The 12,591-nt window shown below is 25.6% G+C and overlaps 1 protein-coding gene across 3 annotated transcripts in view; it reads left to right on the top strand.

Moving 5' to 3' along the window:
* Positions 1-12,591, top strand: part of LOC136085987 (fibrillin-2-like) — a 144,757-nt gene that overhangs the window by 33,701 nt on the left and 98,465 nt on the right. For all 3 annotated transcript variants that reach the window (XM_065808083.1, XM_065808084.1, XM_065808085.1), the window contains exons 5-6: positions 10,133-10,249; positions 11,489-11,611. In XM_065808083.1, coding sequence (XP_065664155.1) covers positions 10,133-10,249; positions 11,489-11,611 — 240 coding nt within the window. The remainder of the gene's footprint in view (positions 1-10,132; positions 10,250-11,488; positions 11,612-12,591) is intronic.

Here is a 12,591-nt window from a genome sequence, read left to right as displayed (position 1 = left end):
GTGTTTTGACAACTATATATAGTTAATATAGGTCAGAATCGATTAGAACTTGGATCAATAGTAAATTAAGGAACTTTTTTAAAAGGTTGTAACTAAGTTCATGTTAACGCCGATAAGCGAAAATGATCAAAAGTGTTTTTTAGATTCACTATTAAAGGTAGTAATAATTATAACATCTAAAGCACTTGTTTGGACATAAAATGCTGATAAATTTATGCTAATTCCAAGTACAAGAATTCGAATAATTTGTAAATTGCCTTAACTACACCGATTTTATAACAATTTCGTAATTATCATAACAAATTTTATCAAAAAACAGTATGACAGTAACTAATAAAGAATTGTTTCATTTTTATGACAAACTTGGTGCCAATAAAGTAATGTTTTAAATTGAGTTTGGGCAGAAATTTAGGAGGCCATACCGGTATCAAAATTGGCCTGGATACGTCACTGACTTTGTTTTGTCACGGTTTGTGCTTTTGCTAATAATTTGTTAAGGCTAATTGAGAATAATAAGGCCTTATAAAAGGTGAATACGTTATATAAATTCATCAATTGCATTTAAAAATTAATTTAAAATATAGCTACCCAGCAAGCATTTTGACATTGAGTCAACGTCAATAATTTTGTTAGTGGTATTTTTTTATTAAACTTTGTATTTTGTTTTTAACTTTTTTTTTACTGTTTTTTTCTCTTCAGTTAGTTTATCTGTTTAAATTGTGTTTATTGTTTTTACTTTGTTTAATGCTGTTTGTTTTTTCGTCTATTTTAAAAATGTTTTTTTTTTTGATTTTCTTTTTCTCTTTCATTTATCTTTTTATACATATATATATATATATATATATATATATATATATATATATATATATATATATATATATATATATATATATATATATATATATATATATATATATATATATACATATATATATATATATATATATATATATATATATATATATATATATATATATATATATATATATATATATATATATATATATATATATATATATATATATATGTATGTAATACATAAATATCAATATTAACTCGACTCTTTTTACTATTTAATTGATTCTTTTACAAGCACTTTTAGCTTTGATTATAAACAAAAAATATGTATATTTGTAATTAAAGCTATGTAAAAACAATGTTGCATAACAAAACACGGATTCCGATTAATAATCATTATTAATAATACTAAAATTGCTTTTAGGTATTACAACTGATACAAACAAAGTAAAAAAAGAAAGTATAAACCAAAAAAAACTTCGATTGTTATCCATTAATCTAAAATATACTTAAGATAACTTGTAATAGGTACTTACAAAGTTGAAGTAAAATATTGTATAAAATTATGAGTAATTTTTTAATATTAACACTTTAAAATAAGAAACAATAAAAAAACAAAATTTCGCTGGGCGATTAGCCATTTTTATTTTTAAAAAACTTGTGAATTATCTGCCTCGATATCAAATAGAAATTAAAAAGACACGTCATTTTAACGTGGAATAATCAACGTTAGTTAATTAACTATAAATAAACGTTGAAGTAACGTGGTAAATTCCGACGTTAAACTTTCTACCCGACTGGGTGCGAATTCACAACTTTTGCGTAACTTTTGCGTAGCTGAGCAAAAGTTACGAAAATCTTACGCAAAATATTTTTTGCGTAACTATTTGGTATTCACAACTTTTTCGCAGCATTTGCGTAGAGTTAAGGTTGCGCATGAGTTACGCAAAACTTAACCAAAATTTAAGGCAAATATTTTATAACTATTTCTATAAAGGAAGTAGTTAGTATTACTAATTATTTTTTTATTAAGACACACAGGGCAATGTGACCAAACAGTGAATGTTTCTTTTTTAAAGACAGGGCTTAAATTTACTTACAATTATTTTGTTATTGTTGCTGTTGTCGCTATATTTAAAAATGTAGCAAAATCATATAGGGGTATTCAAATAATACGTGACATTCTTATATAGGGTGAAGGTGTTTGAAAGTGTCACTAAATATCACAACGGAGAGGGGGTGGTTAGCCACAGTGTGACATGACAAAATTTTTAAATTTTAAATTCTAATCACAGCGGAATAGTAAACCTTTAGCATAAAAGTACAAACTCAAAGATATTTTTATTAAGATTGTTTAAAAATAATGTCACGTTACAAATAGAGCGGGGAGAGATTGTATAAAATGTTACATAGGGTAGGGTGGGGTAATATGGATTGTTAGGGTAATATAGATATATTCAATAAGTAAGCATGGAGTAAGTTATCTATACATAATGCTAAAACCTGAAAATTACCAACAGTTTATACACATAATTAGCTTCTTTTTTAGCATTAACAATGTTTATATTTGATTTACATGAATAGTTAAAAAAAAAAACGTTTTGTTTTGAAAAAAATAAAAAAAACATTATGTTTCAAAACTTTTGTCAGCAGACTTCAGTAATATTACTTATCCAAGAATAATGATATAAATTTTATTATTTGGACCATCATGTAACAACATGTAGAATTTAGTTTATAAGTTCTCTAACCCATATTGATAAATAAACAAAAATCTAAAATGGGGTAAAATGGATATACAGGTAAAATGATAATGGGGAAAATGGATATATATAAAATATATAAAATCCTATTAACATTATAGAATTTTGTTACAAAATCATAAGCTGCATGACATTTATTTATATACTTAAGCTCACTTTTGCTTTTAAATATAGTATTATACATTTTTCAGAAACATATAATAGTTTTATATAATGTTACTGAACTATTAACATTAAGATCATAGTTCAAATTTGTTTTCTTTGAATGGCTAGGGTAAAACTTTATCTCCCATTTTAATATTTCATATTTTATTTTGGTATTCCTCATTTTATTTTATTACCGTATTTTGCTTTATAATTAGTTTTATATTTTACATAATTAAAGTTAATTTTATAATATTTTAGATAAAAAAATAAGACTGAAATAAACTATCATGCCTGAAATAAAATATCAGTGCAAGACTATTGGTACATCTAATGACAGCAAATTAATGACTACCATACAGCTTGTTAAGGAAGAGGAGTCAGTATACAATGTATCAAAGTTTTCTGGCCAAAAAGGGCAGAGTTTTAACAGCTCAAGATGTTGTCGCAAGGTTGCAAGAAAAAGAGAAGAACAAAACTAAAAAGAATACTGTATCAGTCAGAAAAAGAAAACTGCTAGTCATAACCAATACAGTTTGACCTTTTAAATTCATGAAAAGCAATAAGTGTGATATATGTATCAAATATATTATGAGTATCCGTATTACCCCACCCCTGGGGGAATATGGATATATGAAAGGTGTTGTTAAAAAAGATTAGTAGGTTAGTTATTGAAAATATATTTATGTTCTACTCATTGTGAAGTTATTGTATACACCCTGAATGTAAAGGAAAATAACAAAAGTTTTATAGTGGTAATTAACTACAAAAAAAAATTATATTTAAAAAGTATATATATAAAATTCTATCCATATTAACCCACCCCACCTTATACAAAGAAGAGAGTCTAAAAACAGCAAAAAGTGTTTCGTATTATTTGAATAGCCTTATATAACATATGCGTGCAATTACTTTTAAAAGTAATAGCATATATAGCATAAACATTCTTTCAATCTATTTTGAGTATCTATTAGCAAAGTAATCAAAATAATTAATAATTGGAATAAAAATGGAACAAATAAGAGTCGGTTGGTTTGTTAAATGAGATATCGATTATTAACAAAATGCTGCACATCTATTATTTAAAATATAAACATTACAAGCACTCATTAAGAAATAATTCGGGCATATTTGTTCATAAAATAATGAAAGTGCTAAACTAAAATGTTTTTTTTTTAACTTCTTGTTTTCATTCTTACTTCTTATACCCTATGGTATAAGAAAACATCATGATAATTGTTAAATTTTCTTCTCAGTGGTCTTGTTTTATCATATAATTGACTTGAATCAAAAACACTTTTATTTGCAATACGGAATGACAGTTTCATTAAATAAAGAAATTGCTTCAATAAATTCAAGAAATACATTTGATTGCATTCTAGTATATTTGAAACTATTTATAAACAAAATTTCTATTGTCAGAAATATAAGGAACATTTTAAAAACATAAACAAAAGTTCAACAACTTATCCATAACATATATGAAAAACACAATATATTTTTTATAACATGTTATGAAAAATGTTTTAATTGTATTAACTAATAAAAGTTGAGTTTGAATGAAAACCCACTTGTTTTTTGTAAGTTTTTTTTCTGTGATATTTCAGATTGAGAATTTATGGCACTATATTTGCACGAATAAAAACATGATTTTTATATTTGATGGATAGCGTAAAGTTAGTTAGTCAGTTAGTGTGAATCAGGTACGTGCAGTATAAAAAAGTTTGACTCTTTGACAGAGCAAAAATTGATTAAATCACAACAAGTATTGTAGTAGGTTTTCAAGACACCAAATACAATACAATCTAATAGCTATTGTGATAATAGAATTGTAAAAAGCACTATCACTCCATTTGGACTAACTGGTGGATCAAGGGACTTTTTATGGACTTTCTGCTCTTTGCAATAACAAACTACACCAATGAAATTTCATAAAGAAATACAAAAAAAAAAAATGATCTACCAAAACAATTTAAACTATTACAGAATATGTTTATTATTTACAAATAACAATATTATTTACCAAGAAATTAGGCTTTAAATAACAATGCTCTTTTTTTTAATAATTTAAATTATCTATAGATATTTATATCTCCTGATAATTGAAATAACTAAAAACAGAGCATTATTATTCAAATTAATTTTTATATATTATTAATACCTTTGAATAATTGAAATTATCAAAAAACATAGCATCATTATTCAAAGTAAGTTTAATATTTAGGTTATAATACTTTTTTACTTCAATAGCCTAATAATTAGGCTATTGAAGTAAAAAAGTATTATTAGGCTAATTACTTAGAGATAATTTTAGCATTGTTGTATTTTGAAATAGTCTTGTTCTCATTTATAAATAAATAAAAAATAGATATTTAAAAAACTAATGAATTGATTATATATTTTAGTGAATATTGTATCTGTTTTAGCACATATATTTTCTCTCACACACAGACAGAGTGAGAAAGAGAGACTCTCTCTCTTTATGCTAGTTTTGCAAGTTAAAGTATATACTTCACAAATATTATTGTATATACTTTTGTATAATGTAGTATAGATAGTATAGTATAGATACAAACATAAGTTATTCTAATATGGATACATCATATAGTTTTGATGTATGACAATAGCTAGTTACTAAGTTAACTTAACTTATTTAATAAGTTATTGGCATACTACAAAACTATATGGTATATCCGTACTATGGTCGCTCTCCTTGTTTTAGCTAGGCTATGAGAGAGGGAACCATCCATTATATAGATTGTGTGTATATTTTTTAACCTTAAATTTAAGGTGAAAACAAGCTTTATAAAACAAGTTTATGTAGTACATCTAAAATTTTGGTAAATATACTGCTATTGTTGTTGATGTTAAAAAAAACAACTATAGTTGTATTATTTAAATAAATAACTTAACGTATAGCAGTATAAAATTAAAATAAAGTTATATTTTATTGGCAATAACAAACAAAATCTGAAATCTTTTATAATAATAAAAACGCCTTTTTTAAATATTATTAGATGATTTAAAGTTACGCCAAACTTAAGTCAGAAAATAGCAGACGTAATTTTTCTTGCGTAAAGTTTGCTGAGCACTTTTTAGGAAAATGTTGTGAATACAGTTTTTTAGACTTTTTGCGTGACTTAGGAACTTACGTAACTTACGTAAAAACTTAGGAATTTCGTAAGTTTTTGTTTACGCAAGGTTTGAGAATACCACTTAGCGTAACTTTGAACTAAAGCAAAACTTACGCAAACTTTACGCAAATTTTAGACTTACGAAAGTGTTGTGAATCCGCACCCTGAGACTTATTGTTCAACGTTACTTTATCAACGGAAAATCAACAAAAAAGCGACGTTGAAAGTTCCGACGTTATAAATTTTAACCTTGCTGAGACTTGGACACGACGTCTTTTGCTTGCCGGGTAAAATATCTAACAACACTAAATACAAAAATCCAGCTTTTGTTATTTGTTTGCAAATATTGTCTTTTAATTAAGTTTATTTAATTTCCATCTTTGAATCTTACAACAACATACAAAAATTATGAGAACTGTTTGTGGTTTTAGTTGAAATTTGTCTGTTTTGACTTGTTAAGACAGAAATAGTCACATTTTTGGCCAAAACACTTACATATCAATGATATTATATCAATGATAAAATGATATTATCATTTTATCTATTTGCTGAAAATCAGATTTGAATCTACTGCATGTTTGTTTACTTCTGCTTCCTAACTTGTGTTATAGCTTCGACTCAACTTTTGCTCACCTTTTCTGTGTTCTCCAATGAGTGATTTAAACCATTGTATGATCTCATTAAAACTCCTAGTCTAAAAACTTTTGTCTTTTTGATATATATTGCGTCTTCTCTACATTCTCCTGCATTCAGTTTGGCATGGAAGCTTTTATACCTAAATCAGTTTTATGTCAAGCCTTACCCAACCTTATAGTATTTTTTTTTCTCCTGAAGATGAATAATATTGTATTGCTTTGTTTTATTTTCATTGTTGCAAAAAATTAATACATTAAAGGAATGTCTGATGATAGGGACTAATTTTTTATTACTAAATTTTGCATTTTATTTTACAAATTACCTTATAATCATTATAAGGTAGTTTGTAAAATAATATGCAAAATTAAAGAGTTCAAAAACAGTTTTAAGTATATATATATACGTATTTATATATATATATATGTATATATATATATATATATATATATATATATATATATATATATGTATATATATATATATATATATATATACATATATATATTTATGCATATATATATATATGTATATATATATATATATATATATATATATATATATATATATATATATATATATATATGTATATATATATATATATATATATATATATATATATATATATATATATATATATATATATATATATATATGTATATATATATATATATATGTATATGTATCTATATATATTTATATATTTATACATATCGATATGTATATATGGATTAAACCCAAAATCTTTTAACGTATATATATATATATATATATATATATATATATATATATATTATATATATATATATATATATATATATATAAATATATATATATATATACATATATATATATTTATGTATATATATATATATATATATATATATATATCTTTAAGGTTATTAAATCCTTCCTTTCCAATTGTAACATAAAAGTTGTCTTTGATGGACAGCACTCTTCTTATTCTGTAACTGCAGGGGTTCCTCAAGATTTAATCCTTGGCTCTATACTTTTTTTAATTCACATTAGCGATCTTCTAGATATTTTTACATCTAAGGTGGCATGATGAAGACAACACTCTATGATTGCTTGGAGGGGGCATTTGAGCCTGAAAAGGATCTCACTTCTGCTACATCATTGGGCTCACAGTGGCTGGTGAACTTCAGTTCAGATAAAACTCAACTTTTTTCAGCCAATTGTTATTGCAATAATTAAGATCTTCCTGTATTTAGGAATGGTAATGTACTTGATGAGTCATCTACCCTTTATCTCCCAGGATTATTTCTTCCGATCTTTTTTATATATCAAATCAGTTGCAAAATTAGCATCTGCTAAGGTTGTATCTCTTTATCGAGCTCGACACTATCTTACTCTGATTTTTTTCCCTATCTCTATAAATGTCAGATCCGGCCTTGTATGGAATACTGTTGCCATATTTGGGGCATATTTTCCAATGATGCCGTTTCTCTTTTAGACAAAGTGCAAAAATGTATTGTAAACATAGTTGGACCTGCTCTTACAGCCAACCTCTAACCATTATCACATCATCGTGATGTTGCATCTCTTTCTCTTTTCTACAAAGTTTTTTTTTAAAGAAAGAAAATATTTGATTGTGAAATGTTTTATTTTTAACAATGCCAATTTAAAATTATTCCAGTCAGCAAAATAAAAAATTGGATTTGCTATTTCATTGAAACTATGAGTTGATTTTTAAAGAATAAAGTGTCTGGTTTATTAGTTAATGTGATTGCTGGCTGACTCCAAATAGAAAATTTTAGCAAATAAAAAGTTTAAATATAAATGAAAAGCCTTGGTAATATTTTTTAGAATTTTTGTAAAATTTGTTTAAAAATAACTTCATGGGTTGAACAAATTCATGGGTTGAACCTTTAACCCAATAAATGTGTTGTTGAAACATTCAAGGTAATTTCAAATTATCAAAATATGTATGAATTTCTTATGATTTTCAAAACTGTAGGACTGCTATGCAGAAATTGTAGGTTAGCATATTTCAACTTCTTTCAACATTTCTCTTTGGTAATAAGAATGTTAAAAACTAGAAGGTTAAATGGTATAACTGTCATTTTAAAGAATCTTTTAAACGACTTTTACACAAAGTTTGTTTTCTAGATCTTTTTACACTTCTATTGTAAGAATTTTTGTTTGTCGTTTTTTGCTTTATCAGGTAGTCAGGTGGTAACCTTATCAGTTTTAGCAACTAGATTTTTGAAGGTCTAATTATGACTTGCTTAAAGACATTCCAGTGCATCGAGAGTCAATTATGCACAGAATTTACTTTAGAGATTTGCAATAAGGTTTGATATTTTTCAATATAGACTTTAATAATAAATTCCAGCAAGTATCTTGAAGTAAGACAAGATTTAGTCTACCTGCTGGACTGTATTCTACTTTAAAAAATTGATGGTTTCTAAACTTTTTCACAATATGATCTTCATATGATATTTATTATTGTTTATTTCGAGGTTGTGTGCTAAAAAATTAATTAAGTGTTATATATAACTAAGTTAAAATCTGATTTAGATTTGGTATTTTGATTCATTTTTGATTCATTAGCAATATTGTCAGTAACAAGGTTGAGATCTTTTCAAAGATGCACTAAAATTAGTGTGATTGTAGCTTAAATAAATTTTATGATTCAATAAAAAAAATTAGTTCTTCTTTACAAATTTGTTAGAGTTTTTTTTATATGAAATGATCATAAAACTTATATCTCTTGTTTTTTATGCATTTTTGGTATTTTCAATTTTTAAGAAAGCCTGCAATTCATTTATTTCAAAGGATTATTTCAACCTGCTCAATAAAATATAAAATATTTTTTTTTTGAAGAGAAACTTTAAATAACTACTCAATAAGCAAGCATTTAAAGGTTTATTGAAAAGTGCTTGTTAAAGAAATTTTTTTTTTTACAGCACTAAATGTTTGCTCAACTACCTAATTGATATTGATGAACAAAAATTTAAGCTATTCAAATAAATATAGTTAGTATAAATATATTACTTTTTAAATAAGTATAGTTATGCAAACAAAGTCAAAAAAATGTATAAAACCAAAGCCTTTTTCAAAACTTATGTTTAAAAATACTCAATTTTATGAAACAGTATATTTAAAATAAAATTTATTAAGCTTTGCAATGGATTAGAATCTTTTCATTTATTTATTAACATACCTCATAATAATTTTTATGGGACTAATTATTATGGGATAGTAGACTAGTATTATGGGATAGTAGACTATTATTATGCAGTATTAACTATTATGCAGTAGTAAACTTGATTTACAATCAACAAATTGAGGTGTAAATCCATCTTAAGTCTTGCACTCAACTTATCTTTTTGTGCAGCAGCCAACAAAGTTCGTGTTTTTTAATTTTGGGTTAAAAGAGTTGTAAATAAAATTAAGTAAAATATATGACTAAAATATAAAGATACATCCTTAACTGCTGTGTCCTTTAGAGTTTAGGAAAAGCAAAGGCATGTGAAAAATAAAGAAACTTGTGTTTGTCAATGTCTTGTAAAACGACATGTAAAAAATTAAAATAGTTGTGTTTTTTTAAGTTTGTTATATAACATTTTATAATAATTTTAATTATTTCTATAATTTAGTTTGAGTAAATTGTTTAACTCTTAATTATGTTTTTAGATACCAATGTTTTGCAATTAAACTGTACAGATTATTATTGTAATAGCACACAATGCAAGTTGCAGCGGTTTTGTTCAACAGGATATTTTTATAACTCAAGTGCTACAAAATGTCAAGGTCATTTAATAAACCTTATTACTTAAACTTATAAAATTTAACTGCTATAAAGTAAATGCTTTTTTGTTTTCTAGTATACTATACTATAAGATTTTTCAGAATTCTTCTTAAAAACTAATAACTGTTAAATATTTTATGAAAACAATGTGCTCAAACATTTCTTTTTGATGTGGTTAAGTTAATATAAAAAAAATTAAAGTTTGCAGAGTGTAGACAGTGAAACCTATTATGACACGGTCATGATGATACCTATTAAGCTATTAAAACTTATTAAGACACGGTCATGATAATAAGCATTAGTGCAGGTATAGCATTCCTGAAACTCTTAATGGTGAATGCTGTCATTTTAAGGGATAGGGAAGAATCAAATATGCACATTTTATTCTAATTATAACATTAATTCTTTCAAAAAACATCACTTTGACAGATAAGGCATTAGGTTAAACTAGTAGGTGTAATTATGGTGCTTAAGCCTTACCACCACATAGCTTATGCACATGTTCAATCAGAACCTTTGCTAAGCGAAAATTAGATCACTGATTGCTAACTCTGTTTTTGGTTTTTGGAGTTAAAATTTTAATTTATTTTTCCACACCAGCGGACAGGCGACCATTATTACCTTATGTCTGTATTTGATTAGTTGAATATGCATGGCATTAATGTGCTAGCCTATGACCTTTTAGTGAGTGTGATCGAAGAGGATTCTACAAATAAAATGAAGGGGAATGGAGGAAGTTGAATCCTCAAAACATACAAACTTGAATTGTGTCCAATTCCTGACTGCTCGACTATATTTGTCAAAAACAAAAAAAAATAGGGGTGGACCCCTCTCTCCTAAAATCACCTCTGAGTGTGATTAGCTTTCTAATAATGTAATAAGACTATAGAGGACAGAAGAGATCAACAAACCAATGCAACTCATCATCACAAATTTAGACATAAACAAAATTCTTTATATCACCGGGCCTGCAATTTTCTTTTCTTTTTAAAAGTTTTTCAATTAAGTGAGAGTTGTAACAAGATTAAGTGAGGGTTGTGACAATATTAAGCAAGGGCTCTAACAAGCTTACCAAAAAAAAATGAAGTGGTTTATAAAATTTTGAATGTGGTAAAGTTATTAAACTCGTACATATGATTTATTTTATTAATGTAAATATTTGAATTTAATTCAGTTTTTTACCTTTTTTTAAAGTTTGTTGTTTTATGTTATTTAACCCTTTGGTTTAATATTTTTTCTAGATATTAATGAGTGTTTAATAAACTGCAAATTCACAAAAGCAAGTTGTTTAAATCTGAATGGTTCATTTAGTTGTTTATGTCCTCCTGGATCTATTTTTAATTCAATAATTCGAGATTGTCAAGGTAGGTTTAATAAAATATGCTTGAGTTTTTGTTTAAAGCAAATTTTAGTTTGCTCAGGATAAATTTCTAAATTTTTAAAACAAGTTTATTAGGTTTAAGTTGGTGATTTTTTCAAATTTAAAGGTAATTAAATATTAAAATCTTTTTTTGATAAGTTTTTAGCATTATTTTTTAATTGGTTTTTAAGTTATATAAGTATTGTTAAATGAAAATGCTTTTAGAATGCTTAAATCATTTATAAGTTTTTTGTTAAACTTTTGCCTAATGACTGACTGGAGCAAAAAATTGGCTCAGAAATTTAATGTTATCATTTAAAAAATCGAAGAAAAAACTTTTTTTAATTTATTGTTATTTCATTTCATTATTAATCTTTTGTTTTTTTTATTTACATTTTCTGAGTTTGAATTTAAATTAGAATTTTAAGCACTACGCATGCAATATATATAAGGATAATGATAATGATAAATCGAGGAGGCTTAATTTAATTGTGGGGACAATCTTCTCTCAACTCTATAACTCTGAAATGTAAAATGTGACTAATAAGGCTGCTGCGTGGAGAAACAAGTTAAGCAAATTGGAATCACACTTAGAATCTCTTTCTTAAAAAGCAAGGATTCTACCACTGCACTGCCACCACCATCTTAAGGTAATTGTAATAAAGAATAGTTTCTGAATATTTACAATTTGTTGAAATCTAGTTATAAAGTTGGATCACTGACAATGCATGAAATGACCAGGAACATGGCCTTTTACAAAAGAAATGTGAGATCTGTTTGCACCTTCAAAAGCTGACCAAACTTGTGTTGTCATTTCTTAAATCTTATTATACAAATCTCCATGATATTACTTTTCCAAATATTTACTTTTTGGTCAATTTATCCTCAAGTTTTTTATGTTTAAAAAGAAACAATCTTGCTATCAAATTAAGTCAATCAATTGCAACTTCATATAGAATAACGTTTTCCGCAAATTCTTTACAT

Source organism: Hydra vulgaris, chromosome 10 (genome assembly GCF_038396675.1).
Source record: "Hydra vulgaris chromosome 10, alternate assembly HydraT2T_AEP".
Lineage (NCBI taxonomy): Eukaryota > Metazoa > Cnidaria > Hydrozoa > Anthoathecata > Hydridae > Hydra > Hydra vulgaris.
This window is presented reverse-complemented; position numbering and strand designations above follow the sequence as displayed.